Source organism: Acipenser ruthenus, chromosome 15, assembly GCF_902713425.1.
Source record: "Acipenser ruthenus chromosome 15, fAciRut3.2 maternal haplotype, whole genome shotgun sequence".
Classification (NCBI taxonomy): domain Eukaryota; kingdom Metazoa; phylum Chordata; class Actinopteri; order Acipenseriformes; family Acipenseridae; genus Acipenser; species Acipenser ruthenus.
In genome coordinates, this window is record NC_081203.1 from 7,773,363 (window position 1) to 7,791,649 (window position 18,287).

Below are 18,287 nucleotides of genomic sequence, written 5' to 3' on the forward strand. Positions count from 1 at the left end.
TCATGCCCCGCTGCCATGGAGTGTGATGTGGCCGCGTGTAATTGGGCACCTGAGATAGGTAAGCGCGTGGAAAATGGTCGGGAGGGGCCTTGTATGATTGATGTGGTTTTAGGCAATGTGAAAACCCACACATTAGTGGACACAGGATGTGAGCAAACCTTAATTAGAACAGCTCTCTTGGGCGTTGTGTCATGGCAGCCACGAGGTCAGGTGGCCATCTCCTGTATCCATGGAGACATGGCGGCTTTCCCCACGCTAAAAGTATACTTATCGGTAGGACCGCACATGTAAACGTGGCAGAAAAAAAGAAAAAGGAACGAATTGGTGATGTGTTTCCTTTTCAAGCTGAAATGTTTTCTCCTATTTTCCATCCTAGAAAAACAAATAAAGAGATGATGATGAATATGCAGCCTGAACAAGGAGATAAGTGGGTCAGTGAAGGTGACTGCCGAGCCTGAATAACAGCTAACACGATTCCGGAGCTGTCGCCTTGGGCCAGCACAAAGCCGGAACAGCACTTCACCACTGTCACGAAATAAACTGTATCACCCACCACGAGCACTACTGCACGCACCCAGAACTGGTGACCGTGTTAGTATATTGGGGGAGGATATTTGTGTTTATTATTTGGGACTGCAACCCTGTTGTTATTTACTCCGTGCTCTACACATTGTTGTGTATTGCCGGGGATTATTATTTGGTCACCAGACCTGGATACAAATAAAACCTGTTCCAAACCGCATTATAAATCTCTGTGTGTTTCATTATTGCACTGCATCACCCCTGCACATGCACGTACCACTTACCACTTTCCCACAGACAGTAACAACACTATTCTTTACAATGCGTTACCATGCTTTATTACACTTAGCTATGCTTTTGTTATGAGAAACTTTTATAAGGGTTAAGGAGTGTAACCCCTGTAGTAATAGAGGTATGTATCATTTGAATTGTGGTACAAGACCAGTAACACAGCATAGTGTTTATCATGACTTTGGCTTGGGGAGCCCAGCCTCTGCAACTTACTTTCCTTTCTCAAATTTCAGAACTGAACGCCAGCAGACCGAACAGCGTGGGAGATCACATCTTCACTTCTGTCGTTATAGTTTCCAAGTCAGCCTCAGAGGAACTGGTGCCGGATTCTGAAAATCTGATCCGGAACAGTCTGCTGGGGGGTGCGGTCGGCTCAGAGGAGCTGGTGGTGAACATGACGACAAACCGGCTGTTTGCTAAGGGGGAGCCGCTCTACTCCACTGAGGTGGGCCGTCTGGACCCCGACTATGACAGCAGCGAGCACACTGCCCCCCTCAGCTTGAACGGGACAGTGCAGCTGGCTGTGACCCGGCGCATTAACGGCACAGGAGGCTTTTTGTTTTCAAACCGATCCGGAAACCCCATGAGCAATCGCACACACAAAGCCAGGTAGGAAAACCCTTCAAATGTATTCATCTACCCATGACAGTGTGGCTCACTGGTTTATATTTGTCAGTCTGGCACATATACAGCCAAATATTGTAAATGTGTTTTTGAACTATGGCGGCCACTCGCTATCTCACCATTCTTTAATTTACTAATTTGATTATTTCAATGTTAGGCCGTGTTGAATTTAAATTGTACAGTATTGCTTTTACCTGTATAACAGCCCTTCAGTAATTTACTTTTTTCAATACTTGAGTTTTTTTATATGAAAGTGAAGATACCAAAATAAAGTGGGACCACTGCATAGGACCTATAAAAGAAGATGAGTTTAGATACTGAATGCTGTCAATAGGATTGGGCATCATGGGCAGCAAATATCTTTTTTAATTGTTCTGGAAGGCTATTCCTGTTTTTTGGGGCAGACATCTGCAGTCAAATCTACTCTTCAGAATGCCCAATGGCAGGGGTTCAAGAACATTCAGATGTGGTTTCTGGCCAGGCAAGGATAGATGAAGATTATGTTTGTGCAGTTGAAATCTGCACACACTTCAGTTGCTGCTGTTAGTGCTCTGAGATCACAGTGTAAAGTCTATTACATCTGCTGTCTTACTCATAAAAACTGATTTGCAACAGGTAGATTTACATTTTCATGCCCTCCTCCTGTATTTGCATATCTCATATCTTTGTTTTGTGACCTGCATATCGCAATTTCCATTGTGACTTTAGTACATCATTACATCCCATGTATCAAAAACAGTTTTATTGTAACTACCACCACAATGATAAAATATCCACAAAACAAAGGATGGTAATGGTTTTATAATAAAAAAAATATTACTGTAAGTATTGTCTAACCAAGGACTTTTGGGTTCTGGCCCACACTGGCAGGTGTGATCCGATATGACAGGCAAAATAAACTCCCTGACCCTTTGGGCTTTACCACAGATGTGATTAATGGGGTGCGTCAGGAGTAAATTGTCAGACACCCAGACACCCCAAAAAATGATAATGGGCAAGTCATTGAAATATTGTATTACTGTACACACTGAGAGGTAATGAAAAGCGGACAGAGTCCCCGGTGACATCTTGTTTCACTTTCCAGCGCAGTCTGTTTTCTAATTCCTGGATAAGGTTTCTTGCCAAGTAGAATTACAGTACAGTAGGTACGGGGCTCACAGAGCAGAGCTATACATACTGGATATTGCCAATTCCAGCAAACGCTGTGGTAGAAAATGCAAACTGAACAATTAAAGAGTTTATGGATCCGTCAGTAGTACTCCTTGGATATGAGGCTGTTAAAGGGTCATATAGATCCTATTTATCTTACCTGGATTATGCTCCTTGGTAGGCCCTTTGCTTACTTATTTTGAGTAAATGTATGTACAGCCCCTAGTGATCATTATACAAGTTTATCATGGTAAATTTGCTCAGTAATTTTGCAGATTTCCCATGGTAATAGTATGCCTATGCCAGGTGCCCAAATACTGTAATAAATCACTTTTTATACTATTTCCATACAGGCTCTATAAACTTACCTTAATGTGTCTTCAAGTGGGACTGACTGCTGGACTAACTAACCCACCTCCTGGGGTTGTATTGAGTCTGCATTTATTACTGCCAGTCATTTAACCAGCATTAGCGTGTGCAAACAAACTAAGACACATAAAAAAAATAGTGATTGATTGATTGTGTATGTGTCATGCATGTAAAGATGTGCTTTACACATGCACAGATCAAAGAACTGCACTGCAGAGTCAACTCCAGCTTTAGTGTGTCTGAAGACAAACAAAACTGCATCAAACCTGGGATTTATTTCCAATGTGAACAGAACAGGGAGCAAAGCCGCATTAGCTACTCTTGGACCGGACTTGTGGATTCATTTTGGATTAAGTCTGTCATGAGGAATGTGTAAACATTTTTAAATGCTGCTATACCCTTTTAACTTTCTCCTTCATCGTGTACCAGGCAGTGTTGTGTGACACACTACCATTACAGATTCTCACCTTTGTCATGAGATGAGATGAAGTTAAAAACTCTATAATCACAAATGCAGACAAGCCTGTCTCTTTTGCATAGTGGTTAAGGTGCTCACTTGATATATGTGTTGTTGTCAGTTCATGTCCAGCCTCAGCCCTGTTACAGACTCACTAAAATGTAAAAATCGAATAAATAAATGAATATTAACAACATATAAGAAGCCAGGCACAGCCATGGTGCAATTCCCTTGGCCCCCTCATAAGGAATAATGATTGTGCTGTACAGAGGTTTGTAGAGGGATGAAGAGGAGTCTTGTAGACAAGGATGCTCCCTGTCTTCCAGAGCCTGTCCACTCATCCAAAAACAACACACAGCTGAAGAAGGAGCCTCACTGCTGCACAGCCTTTACTATCCTCTGTGGGGGAGGACTATCCTTGGCAACAGGGATAGGTAGAGCCACCTCACTTACAACTAAATACCCCTGTTTCTATGAGACCTTTTTTATCAGAAAAATGGTCCTGAGCCAACATATGCTATTTGGACGGCCTATTGTAATATCCAGAATGCTGTACGCAATGCCACATGGGGTTCAAAGTGTTGGGGTGTTTATGATGCGATTCCCAGAGATTAGCCGATACTCAGTGAGATTTTTGAACAGAGACAATTACTGTAGGTAACCAGTAGACTTTCCATTGCTTGTTTGAATTTTTTTTGGCTTTCAATTTCAATTATTTCAGATAGCTGCCCTTGATTACATTTTGTAGAAGTATCGGGAAAATCATTTAACAAAAAGCTCAACGTTCAATTTTTCTGTTGGGATTTTATTTACATCGTCTTTGTTCATGAATTGACACTTAAGAGGTTTGTTTGTGTCTCTCGTGCTCATTGACGAAACAGGGGCAGAATTTCTAATGATGTTTAAATGATTTTGTTCAGCAGGTCATTGATCTATCTCAGCTCAGCGAATGGAATTTGCTTGAGGTTCATGTTACGTTTTTTAAACATTACGAGACATTTGAAGATTGCTGAGAGTGGAAGCAGCCAAGCTGATGTTTAGTGGGTTTGCATTCCATTATGTTTATAATTCATGTTGGGATTCAGAGCAGTCATTTGGCTTGTCTTTATTGTTTTAAAACTGAGTTCCCTTCCCAGCACTGCCAGAACAAATAAAATAAACCTGGGGTTTTAAGGAGGAAGGTGGAAGGAGTCCACGGCAGCTTTTGTGTTGGAGATATCTGGATGGAATAAACAGTTTGGTGGTCACTCCGACTTTCATTGGTCACAATTTAAAATAGGTGCCCGTTTATAATGAATATAAGAAAGTTTATACCTTATAAGGTAATAGTGTAAGAAATATTAATTTAATGAAGCATTAGTTGAATCTTTTGTCTACTTGACTGCAGTGTAAAAGAATGTATGAGTGTTTAACATTACCTTATAAGCTCATGTTGAAGATTTCAGCTCTATAGGTAAAATATTCAGACTGTTTCTGTTTTCTGAGCTTTAACAGATTTTGATAGCGTCATGGTGGAAAGCTGTAAGAAAACATATGTCTTTCTAGCTAAAACTACCTTTGTGGAATGTAAACATTGTCTGATTTCTGAAACACTAGAGGACATACAAGACTAAACTATGGGAAAATGTTGTATATAGACATCAAGGAACTATATCTTTGTGTAAAATTGATCAGGAGGTTAGTACAGTATTCATAAATATGGAGTATGTCAAAAGGGGACTATTCCACAAACAAAATAAGATCTAGATGATTAAAAAGGAGTGCTTACCAAGGTTTTAAAATCCATCTGCCTCAATGGATTTTATAACCTTGTTAAGCTTCAATTGTTCAAAGACAACAATGTAGAAGAAATATGTGCATCCTAGTTTCAAACTATTACCTGTCTTGTAGTTTGGTTTAACTCCAACGGTAAAGCTGCAATTAGCCTGTGCAGTGTGTGCTTTGAAAAGGAAAAATCTGCATATCCTGAAATAAAGTCTAAAAAAATTATAACAAAAGAAACAAAATATCTACAACAAAAATGGATACCAGTGAGAATTCTGCTAATGCACATAAAGACCCATTTTAATGTTTGAAACTGTCTGTATAATGTTTTAAATCAATTGGATAGACCCCAAGAGATGCATGCATTCAAGTTGCTGTAAATGTGTAAACTCTATTGTATGAAATTACATTTGAAAAGGGGGTTCCAGCTTACTTGTTAAAAGCACAACCGCATAGTGTGCAGAGCGAGTCATACAGTCAAGGGAGTGCAGGTTCATACAGTCAAGGGAGTGCAGGTTCATACAGTCAGGGGAGTGCAGGTTCATACAGTCAGGGGAGTGCAGGTTCATACAGTCAGGGGAGTGCAGCTTCATACAGTCAAGGGAGTGCAGGTTCATACAGTCAGGGGAGTACAGGTTCATACAGTCAGGGGAGTGCAGGTTCATACAGTCAGGGGAGTGCAGGTTCATACAGTCAAGGGAGTGCAGGTTCATACAGTCAGGGGAGTGCAGGTTCATACAGTCAGGGGAGTGCAGGTTCATACAGTCAGGGGAGTGCAGGTTCATACAGTCAGGGGAGTGCAGGTTCATACAGTCAGGGGAGTGCAGGTTCATACAGTCAAGGGAGTGCAAGTTCATACAGTCAGGGGAGTGCAGGTTCATACAGTCAGGGGAGTGCAGGTTCATACAGTCAGGGGAGTGCAGGTTCATACAGTCAGAGGAGTGCAGCTTCATACAGTCAGGGGAGTGCAGGTTCATACAGTCAGGGGAGTGCAGGTTCATACAGTCAGGGGAGTGCAGGTTCATACAGTCAGGGGATTGTAGGTTCATACAGTCAGGGGAGTGCAGGTTCATACAGTCAGGGGAGTGCAGGTTCATACAGTCAGGGGAGTGCAGGTTCATACAGTCAGGGGAGTGCTGATTCGAATCCTGGCTGTGCTAGTCTTGACAGTCTTCCCTGGGGATTCCAGAGGAAGCAGCGGATTGGCTCCGTCGCCACAGCGGTTTAGGGTGTTAAAACCAGCAGGGACTTTTTCTCCTCATCGTGAAACAGTGGAATCTACTGGCCAGGTGCATAGTGAGCTCAAGCTGACACCTGCATGACTGGCCTTTGTCCTCCAGAAGGCAGTAGCTTACTGACATCTGCTTTCAAGTTCCTGGGTGTAAAAAAGCAGTTGGCTTGGTTGTGGGATGGGAGGACGCCCACTGACATTCTCCTGAGATGTAATGAGGAATGGCAGGGTAAATCACAAATCTGCTCATTAATAGCGTATTCCTACATTTGTTACTGTATATAGAGCATTCACTAAACTGATACATGCATGTTGTATGTAAAACACATATAAATCCATGTGTGTTTTAAAATAAGTAGCGGAATTTATTGAAAAAAGTAACATTTTCAAAAACATTGCTAAGCCGCGACAAAATGTTACGTTCAAACTTCCCTTTCCCATAATGAGCGGTTATATTGAGACTTGTTTGTGTCTATGATCACTAGAAAACATTTGCTAATTTAAATGAATTAGAGTTTATGAAAAAAAAACGCCTTAATACACCCCTGTGCCACACTACCACAAGGAGGACCGTGGTGGTGGCGCATTATAAAGCCTGATCTTTTCTTCTTGAGAACTGTAGAAGTGTTGGTGGTGGTGGTGGGGATGAAGGATTCAGTAGAATTAGGGCCTTAAATACTTGGCTGGCTGGTTGGTCTGTGCAAGAAGGGCTGGGATTTATAAACAACTGGGATTGCTTTTGGAAAATAAATAGATATTATTGGAAAGATGGACTGCACCTAAATAGGTCAGGGGCAAGCAGGCTAGCTGATAACATTGAACACCACCTAGCAAGGCATTTAAACTTTGAATTGGAGAGGGGAGGGTATCTAAAGAGGCATGTCAAATTCAGGTTCAAGTATCCTGCCATTTCTGCTACTCACTGAGTAAACACAGAGGTGTGTGCTACAGTAACCTTCCTCATATTCCTATTACCCCTGCTCAATCACATGCTCTTGATTAGACCAATTTATACCTAGGTTTATTTAATGTCAGGTCTCTGTCTAATAAGGCTCCGTTAATTAGTGATTTTATTCAGGATTACAACATTGATATTCTCTCTTTAACTGAAATTTGGCTTGGACCGAATGTCAATATTTCCCTGATTGACTTCTCCACCTAACTATTCTTTCTTCCAGAAAGCTCGCTCTACTGGGCGGGGAGGTGGACTTGCTACTGTTTTCCGTAGTGAACTTAGAATCAAGCAGGAAATTGTTGAAGGTTATTCATCTTTTGAAGTTTTATCCTTGACATTAAACAGTCCCTCACCTGTTCATATTGTAATTATTTATCGATCACCTCAGTCAAACCCGCTATTTCTGACTGAATTTGGGGATCTGCTATCTATACTGACAGTCAGATATGATAGGATTCTTTTATTGGGTGATTAACCTTCATGTTAACATTAATTCTGATTCTAACTCATTGGGATTTTTGAGGCTACTGGAGTCCTTAGATTATATCCTGCATGTCAAAGGTCCTACACATAATCGTGGCCATACTTTAGATCTGGTAATTTCTCATGGTTTAGCTGTTAAGAACGTTATAACCCTAGATCTTACTATTTCTGATCATCTTGCCATTCTTTTTGAGATTAATCTGCCAGTATCTACAAAGACTGTGGACCGTACATTTAAATCCCAGGTAATTAATTCTTCAACTGCTGTTAAGGTTTCTGAGTCTTCATCAGTAGATGAGCTGGTTAATACCTACAACACCACCTTGACTGCTATCTTAGGCAAAACTTGGAGAGTGTCTTTTAAAAAAAGCTCACCGTGGTTCAATGACACAACTCGTAAGATGAAATATGAGGGAGATGGTGGGAATCTAAATTGCATGTTCATTACATCGTATGGAAGGTCCACTTGGTTAAATATAGGAAGGCTCTGGTATCGGCTAGATCATCAGATTATTCTAATTGAATTGAAACAAATAACAATCCCTAGATTTCTTTTTGCTACCCTAGATTAATTAATCCTTCCCCTAATAGTCCAACCCTTGACATTGGCTCCTCTCACAGCAGCAATGACTTCTTACATTTCTTTAAAAATAAAATACTAGACATATACTGGAGCTTTATCTTTGATTACCTTACAGGAAGAGACAGAGCTAGTTCGACATATGAGAATTACTACATGTTCTAGATCCTATTCCTACAAAACTATTAAAAGATATTCTTGGTTTTATTAATACCCATATTTTAAAAATTACAAATGGTTCACTTTCCTCTGTTATAGTTCCCTCAGTACTTAAGGTAGCTGTGGTAAAGCCTATGCTTAAGAAACTCAATTTGGACCCTAAAGTCCTCAATAACTATTGGCCAATTTCCAACCTACCATTCTTACATAAACTTCTGTAGAGAGTTGTTGTAATTCAATTACAAAAATATGTTACAATTGTAATTCAATTAATGGTATATTTGAGAAGTTTCAGTCTGGTTTTCGTGCTGCACATAGCATCGAGACAGCCCTTGTCAGAGTTGTGAATGATCTGCTGATAAGCTCTGACTCAGGCTTTCCATCAGTATTAATTCTTCTTGATCTAATAGCTGCCTTTGATACTGTAGACCATTCCATCCTACTGAATCGTCTTGAAAGCACAGTAGGACTCTCTGGCCTTGTCCTATCCTGGTTCAAATCTTATCTTTCTGATTTCGGTTTCAGTTCGTCTGTATTGGGGAGGTAAAATCGGCATTATTGGAAGTTGTCTGTGGTGTTCCACAGGGCTCCATTCTAGATCCCTTGCTGTTTTCATTATATATGCTACCGTTAGGTGACATTATGCGCAGACACGGAGTGAACTTCCATTGCTATGCTGATGATACCCAGCTATATTTGTCCCTAAGGCCATGAATTTCTTTGCCTGGGTGTTATTAGCTACTTGCCTTACAGACATCAAGCATTGGATGTCACAGAATTGTCTAATGTTGAATTCAGATAAAACAGAGGTTATGCTAGTGGGATCACAGAACCAATAAAAGGAAATGTGGGATTACATGTGCTCGACCCTTGCAGTCTCTCATCAAAACTTAAACTAGAAATTAAGAGTTTGGGGGTCATCTTTGACTCATATTAGGGAAGTTACTAAAGTATCTTTTTACCATTTGAGAAATATAGCCAAACTTAGACCAATTATTTCCATATGTGATGCCGAAAGACTAATGCATGCCTTTGTTTCATCTAGAATTGATTATTGTTAAGCACTTCTCTCTGGTGTCCCAAAACATGTGGTATCCAGCTTGCAGCTTGTTCAGAATTCTGACTAAAACCAGAAAAAGTGAACATATTACCCCTGTTTTGGCCTCTTTACACTGGCTCCCTGTGCAGTATAGAAGTGATTTTAAGATTCTGCTGTTGACTTACAAGGCGCTGAATGGATTAGCACCTAGTTATTTGCAGGCGTTACTGACCGCATATCTTCCAAACTCTGAGATCACAGGACGCGGGGCTGCTGGTTATTCCTAGGTAAACAAAAGCAACACAGGAGGTAGGGCTGCAATGTAAGTACTTGCCCAAACTGTTATACTAGGTCTACTGGACATGTGCAGCAGCTTTACTGTAAGCATTACAATCTTAAAAGGAGTTGATAATACAGAGAGCGGTGAGGGTATGGAATGGATATACAGGGAGTGGATTACCACAAGGATGGCTTATTAATCAATCCTAATAAATATTAATTTCCCATTGCTCAGTTTATTGACTGTCACCAAATCATTTTGTATCTGTATAATTGTGGTGAGAAGTGTGTGTTGCGTGTGAGTTTGTTAGTGCGAGGGTTGCGTGTCTGCCTGTACTGGGAAACATTTGGCTCTGTCCCCACACCCCCACCCCCCACCCCTCCACTCCAAGATTTTTCTCATGATTTCTCATTAGTTTTCTGATTCAGTTTCAAAACATTTCTCTGACAGCAGACAGCGCCTTTACAATTTCCCTGCTTTGTTTCCTCTGATAAGCAGTAACTCTGTATGATCGAATTATCATCATTTCCTCTGTTTGGTTTGACAGAAACCGTCTTAAGTTGCCGCGGAAAGGCCAGGGAATGAGTGCGGCAGACATGTATAGATGGAAGCTGTCCTCACAGGAGCCCTGCAGCTCCACCTGTGCTATAGGTTTGTATCTTACATGGGTGGGTGTTCCAAAGAGGATTTATTTTTAATATTTCAATGGCCAGCGTATAGCACTGATGTCACAATCGCAGTTTAATCCATAAAAGAATCAAAAAGGCTTAATTAAATCTGTCATAATGAGGGAATGGTTACTGTAGGCTTTAAAATGAGTAGGCACAGTTAACCCTCACCAATACTTTAAGTGCAGAGCTGAAAACAGGACCAGATGACACAGCTGGACATTAAATGGAGACAGATTTAGGACAGACGGTAGGAGACACTTCTTTACACAGATAGTGTGAGGGTGTGGAATGGGTATTTTAAGATCAATCAGTACTTGAGCTGAGCTGCCTCCTCTTGTTTGTAAATGTGCTTATGTTCTTATATACAGAAGAGCAGTTAGCTGTTAGTTAGTTGGTGATGAGAAGCAAAGTTTAAAAAAACAAACAAAATAACATTAAAATATTCAAACATTACAATAGAAAACACTTATAATAGACTCCTGACAGGATTTCAGAACCAACAGCTTGTGGAGACAAACAACACAGTAAAACAGCTTGCAAATAACCTCAAGACATTTACCTAAAATAATCTAAAAAGATAAAAACTGTATAGGCAGTGTCTCAACAAGCATACAATTGTAAACGTTCTGGGAGAACCTCAGGTGCTAAAACTGAGCTACAGCCCTCCCATGCAGAGCTTGGCCCTGGATTCTTTGAGTTAGGATGCACACAGGAGAAATTCACAAGACAAGGACCGCCAGTCAGTGACACACACGTAGACCATGGTGGTCTCTTTTAGGTAACGCTGCATATGACTTGAATGTCACATTTAGGCTTCCTTTGACTTGCTAGTCCATGGTATGTGAAACATGACTCCTTCCCTTTTCTGATAACAGGGGTGGCAGCTTCCTACGCCATGTGTGTGCGTTACGATGGGACCGAGGTAGACGAGACATACTGTGATTCCCTGACCCGGCCAGAGCCTGTCCATGACTTCTGTATTGGGAGAGAATGCCAGCCCAGGTAAGGGGAGCTACACACCAGCGCAATCAGAACCTATTTAACAGAACACAAGAAAGATGTACTGTTTTCATATACCATTTTATATGTACTTATTCAGTATCAATGAATTTGTACAAACAAAAGTAGAATAAATATTTACTTCCTCTTCTATCTACTTCTTCTTTATGGCACAATCTATTTAGGGAAGAGCACAGGATTCAATACTAAAGGTCTTTAATTCACATGTTCTCTCTCCATAACATTTGCTTGTTTGCACCTCTTTCTCTCTTACAACTCTCACAAATAAATGTCCACTATTTTGGTCTAAGATATGGGCACTTTATACCCCAGTGTATGGACTAATCATGTAATTGTCTCTAATGGACAAATGACCTGATGGACTGACGTGTCAGTGACATATACCTGAAAACACCCAACCAATATGCATCTAAGAAAAATATTAGATTGAGTGAAAGTATATTAACCAGCAGTGAAACAACAGCAAGTAATGTGACCCTGTAACTTATACACACCCACACTGGTTACCTGGAAGTCTGCCTCCTAAAGGAAACTGCAATCTCGGTGATATAAATGCGTTGGGCTTTACTCTGTTTCTAACAAGCTCTAACAAAGTTTGCCACTGTGAATTTGCACAGTATTTTGCCAGTTTTCCAATGCTTTGCCCATGGTTATACTTTGCATTTTGCAGATTACCATGGCTTACCATGTTTTGTTTTATTGACTTGGCTTTAGCATACCTCTCTGTGCTTTACAATACTTACTAATGCTTGTCCACGCTTTCACTATGCTTTATTACACTTTGATATGCTTTGACTATGGTAAACTTTTAGAAAGGTGTGATTTACCACTACATTTGATGTTTTTACCATGCCATACCATACCACAAGGATCACCGATTCTCATCTTACAGTATCGAGCAAAAAATATTTTCCTACCTTCAACATCATTTACCCCCAGACCTGCCTTTGCCCCTGTTCCAGATCCTCTTGAATAGGGTGTGATTGTAATGTTTGATTCACTGCCACAATGTGCCCTCTTGACTTGAAGGGCAACACATGACGTCTGACTGTCATGTGTTAACATTGTATTACATGACCTCTAGTGGTTAAATGTTGCAAGAACATTTTTAAAGGTAGAATAAATAGTGTACAAATTAAATAACTCACTCACCTATGTATCATTCTTTTTTTTTGGTTTCATGGTTCATAGCAGTATTTTCTCTGTTAAAGACCTTTAAACCTTGCTTCTAGTTAGTTCCTTACAAGGGCTTTTTTCATCATCAATGTGAGACTAAAGGTTAGAGAGAGACGATTTTATTATAAGTATCACCTTTTAATAATTGGCTTTATTGAAACCATGGCGATAAATACTTCTTAAAGTCAATTCTGAGTATGAGTAATCTCCATTCTGTACACCTCGGTAGCCATTGTCTGGTGATCCAGGCCAGCAAGATCACCATTTTGTAAAAATATTATTTAGTAAATTTTCTCTGTTATAGCTTTTATTTAAATGGTGACCAAAAATTGAAATATTGTAACCATTGGAAACAAGTCAACCAACATCATCGAACACATTGGTTTAATTTCAGAAAGGCTGACTTTAGAGGAATAAGACAGAGCCTGCAGAACACAGACTGGGCTAAGATACTAAGGTGGCTGGACAAAGTTCAGGGATTTATTGGCTATCCTGGATCCATTTAATTTAATTAAGTACAGAGAAAATAAGAGGAACAGTTGCTGCAGTGATTTAATATGTGCATTAAGTAAGCCATTGGAAAAAAAGTAGCTTTAACATCAATACAGGGAAAGATTAAAAAAAAAAAAAAAGATATTAGACATACAAACAGAACTATAGTATTGCAACAGACATCAAACTAAACGTTCTTCAATACCACAACAGTAAAATAACAGCAAAGGAAGAATTGAAGAGACAGCATTGGAACCATAGAAGAAGATAATAAGGTAATAACAGTAGTGAATGAATACTTTATACAGGGTTTCTCCAGGGAAGACGCCAATAATGCCCCCGGTTACAGACAGTCTGCATGTGCTCTGTGTCTTTGAAGAAGTTATGTGAGGAGAGATGCAAAAAGAGCTTATGAAATCATATATATGGACTTTAAAAAGACCTTCCACAAAGTGCCACATGAAAGACTAATCCTCAAGCTTGTATTGATTGGAATCCAATGTGGTACAGTGGATTTATAACTGGTTAGAGAGTATGTGTAAGCGGAGTGACTTGTAGCTGGGGCCGTGTACTTACTGGAGCGCTGCAGGGCTCCATGCACGGACCTTTACTCTTTCTTATCTATACAAAAGACCTAGACAAGGGGAAAACTAATAGCTTGATACATTTGCAGATGATTGAAACCGGGGGAGGGGGATGTAGGCCCCATTCAGAATTGTGCTCAAAAGGGTGAGATTGAATGTTTCGTTTTGGTTACATGCTAGCTTCAGTGTGTTGATGAAGGCCCCTGTGCTCCCTGGTTGTAGGTGGGAGGCGAGCAGTTGGAGCGAGTGTTCACGGACCTGCGGAGAGGGCTTTCAGTTTCGGATGGTGCGCTGCTGGAAGATGCTGTCGCCCGGCCTGGACAGCTCGGTGTACAGTGAACTGTGTGAGCAGGCAGAGCTGGAGCGGCCCTCCGACCGACGCGCCTGCAAGAACCCAGCCTGCGGGCCACAGTGGGAGGTGGCAGAGTGGTCTGAGGTGAGACAGTAACACTCACCCAAGAACATACATTCATAAATATATATGTATATATATATATAATAATTAACAGCCTGTTATAATGGGCAGGTGTGTGCTCTGTCTTAATGCTTTTCCCTGTGTTTAGTGCCCTGCGAAGTGTGGAGAGAGAGGCACTGTGACCCGGGAAGTCAGGTGCTCAGAGGATGAAGGGTCATGTGATGCGTCAAGCCGGCAGCCAGATGCCAAAAACTGCACGGGGCCCCCTTGTGACCGGCAGTGGACTGTCTCCGAGTGGGGGCCAGTGAGTAAAGCTGGAGTGCAGGGGATACCCCTGAAGCAGCACTGAGGGCTGAAGAATAGCAAAGCTGCGTTTGTTTTAACAGAAAACTGCTTCAGGGATATTATGGTGCTTATAGAAAACGCAAGGCAGAAAGTACACCTTGATATCCTGAGGCTTGTAGAGAAACACCTTTTCCACATCAACTAGCTGAATGCACCTGCAGGCTATAGAAATGCTGCTAGGAGATAGGGCTCCAGGTTTGTCTCCCCAGCTGCTGTACAAAAATAAGCAATGAGTCAAAATTCCCATTCTAAACATGACATTTGAGATGTGAGTATGAGGTCAGACTTTCTCTGTTGTGTATTTCTGAGTTAAAATATTAAAATGTACAGGTACATGACTGATCTCTTCATCCAATAACATACACGTCTGGACAGAGACAAATCGAGTCTTTTGGCAAAGAGATTTCAGTTTTTAAAAATATAATCTGGGCATGTGCAGCTTGTTCAAATAAGCAGCTCACAATTAGGAACACTGTATGAAAACTAATTACTAACAGTGACAATGTCATGACCAACATTATATATATATATATAATTAAAGTTGTATTAAAAATATATTTCTTTCAGAAATGAAGGCTCCCGTCCATCAAAAAGTGCTGTATTTACCTGTAAAGAAAGCAGAGTGAGCTTGCTGACTGGGCGAATAGCTGCGTCACAGCCCTCTATTCTCTGTTATTTTAATATACAGTTAAATAAGAATTTAACAGTATATCTCATTTTAATGTGATGTCACTTCCATCTAATACAAACTGTCTGAAACAAGCCATATGATATGATATCTGCTGTCTGTATCGCATCAATCTTAGTGCCGACTACAGTCCGTGCTCTCACAGCTCTGTTTCCATGTTGTGTGCGTGTGTGTGTGTGTGTGTGTGCGTGTGTTTAGTGCTCAGGCTCCTGTGGCCAGGGGAAGATGATCCGTCATGTTTACTGTAAGACAGCAGATGGCAGGGTGGTGCCAGAGTCCCAGTGTAGTCTGGAGAACAAGCCTCTGGCCATCCATCCCTGTGGGGAGAAGGACTGCCCTGCAAACTGGCTGGCACAGGACTGGGAGAGGGTGAGTATTGAGAGCACTGGGAGCTGGAGACTACAAGGGACTTCCACTTTATTATAGGCCCCAGCTCCTTGAAATCCTATTTTGATTTATAAAAATCTATTTGAATGGATACATGAACTAAGGGGATGATGCGGGGTTGTACATAATGCTACATGTCAATCAACAACATTTAGAAGCAGTCACTGAATGCCAGGGTGGAAACGTGTATTCATGTTTCCCTTAGTGCAACACCACCTGTGGGCGTGGAGTGAAGAGGCGTGTTGTTCTGTGCATGGGGATCGCGAAGGGCAAAACCAAGCACTATGGAGCAGAGGACTGCGATGTCACCAAAAAGCCTGCTGAGGAGAGCACCTGCTTCGAGAGACCCTGCTTCAAATGGTACACCACCCCCTGGTCTGAGGTGAGGAGACACGTGCACAACAGGGTCATTGATTCTCAAGTAGGGCAAATACAATACGATACACATGTACACAGCGCTCTCATGACAAGGGATCACAATTCAAATGAAAAGATCTGGTTGTAATCAGTTCCAACTATGATAAATCACACTCAAACAAATACATGTTTCATTCAATCTGAAAAGATTAAATTAAAGAGAAATGTTGGACATCTATTTGAGTTAGAGAGTTTGGTATCATATGGATACTTTGTAGAACCTTGGTGTATTTCAGGGGGCTGGAGCTGAGGCTCCTCCCTTGTGTCACCCCACTAAAATACCTATCAGTCACCCTATTTAAACTGTAGCCAGCTCCCTAATTCTTGTCTTGCTTCTCAGTTTCCTCCATCCTCCCTTCCTCCTCCACTTTGGTGCGTCACCTCTCAATGGTCCCCTCTGGGGGCAAGTGAAGGTCACTTCCCAACCTGAGAGGGAGACCTTGGTTTGTCCTCCTATCTTTCCTTAGTTTCCCCTTGGGGGAAGTCCTCGCTTCTCGGCCTTGGATGTCAATCGGTTCGGCCTCACCTCAGCGAGGGCGGTTATCCGAGTAGTCAAACCCCTATTCTGTTACTAAAGTCACACGCCCTTAATCTTTATTCTAGTAGCCCCTTTACGCAGGCATGGTTCCTGTCTTGTAAAAAATATATAACCTAATTTAATTCTAATCAATAACAAGACTTTTATTAAGTATAATCAGACAAGAGGCTGGTTTCCACACACATCTGAAAGAGGAATTACTTTCTTTCTCCGAGGCAGTAAGAGAACTAATTCTGTCCCTGTAGTTGTGACACAGGTGTTTTAGCTCAGCCCAGCATTTTAATTACCTTTCATTAGCTCAGCCCCCAAGAATGGCATCAGGCCTTCAGCTCCATCTGCTGGGACCTAATGGAAGAAGATAATTCTCTTGTGCACAGGGGCGTTTATGTTGTGAACCTCAGTAGTTCAGGATGACCTGAATTATAAATAATCAAATTCACATATATAACCACCAATGGTTAGTTATGGTTTCTCACTGTTCATTTTTGCTCTACCCACACAGAATTAGCATGTTTTTATTTACCTTACTCTAAAATCACTAACTTGTTCTGCTTGAGCTGTTTGACTGAAGACTGATTCAATATTTTTTGGAGCAGCCATAATATTGAAGTGGTAATATTCAATTGTTCTGCAGTGGAAAGTGAATGTGTACACAGTTCATTGCAGAAATACAGCAGTTTGTTTTTGTGAGGCAGGCTTCACTAATCTTAAAACTGTGATGCCTAGAAAAGCGCATTGGGGTGCTAGTAGCTACACATGAAAGGGGTGGCTGTTGCCCGGTCAACAGTGGATAAATTAAATGGTGGAGGTGAAGGTTTGATATATAAAAACCCTACTGTGCTTTTCACAGCAAGGCTCAAGTCAAGACACCTGTACTGCACTATGAGCAGGCCTCAGAGCAGAGCTCCACACCAGAGTCTGTATGCTGCCCCTGTTGATCCTCCTCACGGCTGCTACATTCAGTTCTCTGACCAATGTCTTTTGCGTCCTGACATGAGAGTGACAAACCCAGCAAACAAAGCAAACTACAGGATTAATTTAGTAACAATTTACCGCCAAAAATATGTCCAACAAACCCCTCCAGCTGGCCCGGGGATTACGCTGCAGGTCAGACCGGTTACACCGGTCACTCAGTTCTACAGGGGCCACATCCCAGAACTTCTACAGTACTTTAGAAATATAATATATTATAAGAGGGGCTGCCTATATTCCTAATGCTTTCCTGCAGTCTCAAGAATACTATGTACAGTAATGTGAATCTTTGACTGTATTCACTCTCTGTACAGTGCACGAAGACCTGTGGAGTGGGAGTGCGACTGAGGGATGTCAAGTGCTACCAGGGCAGGGAGATAGTCAGAGGGTGCGACCCGCTCACAAAGCCTGTCGCCAAGCAAGCCTGTGACCTCCAGCCCTGTCCCACCAAACCACCAGGTAGGGACCGGAATCTTCCTCAAATACATCAACACATTGTTCAAGGGATGCTTTAAAGGGAAATACACTTTCTGAATATTTCATTTCTTATTATTATATTTGATATGATTATAATTATAATGATATAATTATAATTATAATGATATAATTCTCTATTGCTATTTCTGCATTTTTTTAAACCAGGATTAATAACTAATGTCCTTGTTCAACCATGTGGGCT

At 41.2% G+C, this 18,287-nt stretch overlaps 1 protein-coding gene across 1 annotated transcript in view; it reads left to right on the top strand.

Annotated features, from left to right (window-relative positions):
* LOC117421823 (ADAMTS-like protein 2) overlaps nucleotides 1-18,287 on the top strand; it is a 68,576-nt gene that overhangs the window by 46,444 nt on the left and 3,845 nt on the right. The window contains exons 11-18 of the mRNA XM_034036217.3: nucleotides 1,047-1,422; nucleotides 10,451-10,554; nucleotides 11,450-11,576; nucleotides 14,069-14,282; nucleotides 14,410-14,565; nucleotides 15,493-15,663; nucleotides 15,887-16,063; nucleotides 17,923-18,067. Of these exons, the coding sequence (XP_033892108.3) occupies nucleotides 1,047-1,422; nucleotides 10,451-10,554; nucleotides 11,450-11,576; nucleotides 14,069-14,282; nucleotides 14,410-14,565; nucleotides 15,493-15,663; nucleotides 15,887-16,063; nucleotides 17,923-18,067 (1,470 nt within the window). The remainder of the gene's footprint in view (nucleotides 1-1,046; nucleotides 1,423-10,450; nucleotides 10,555-11,449; nucleotides 11,577-14,068; nucleotides 14,283-14,409; nucleotides 14,566-15,492; nucleotides 15,664-15,886; nucleotides 16,064-17,922; nucleotides 18,068-18,287) is intronic.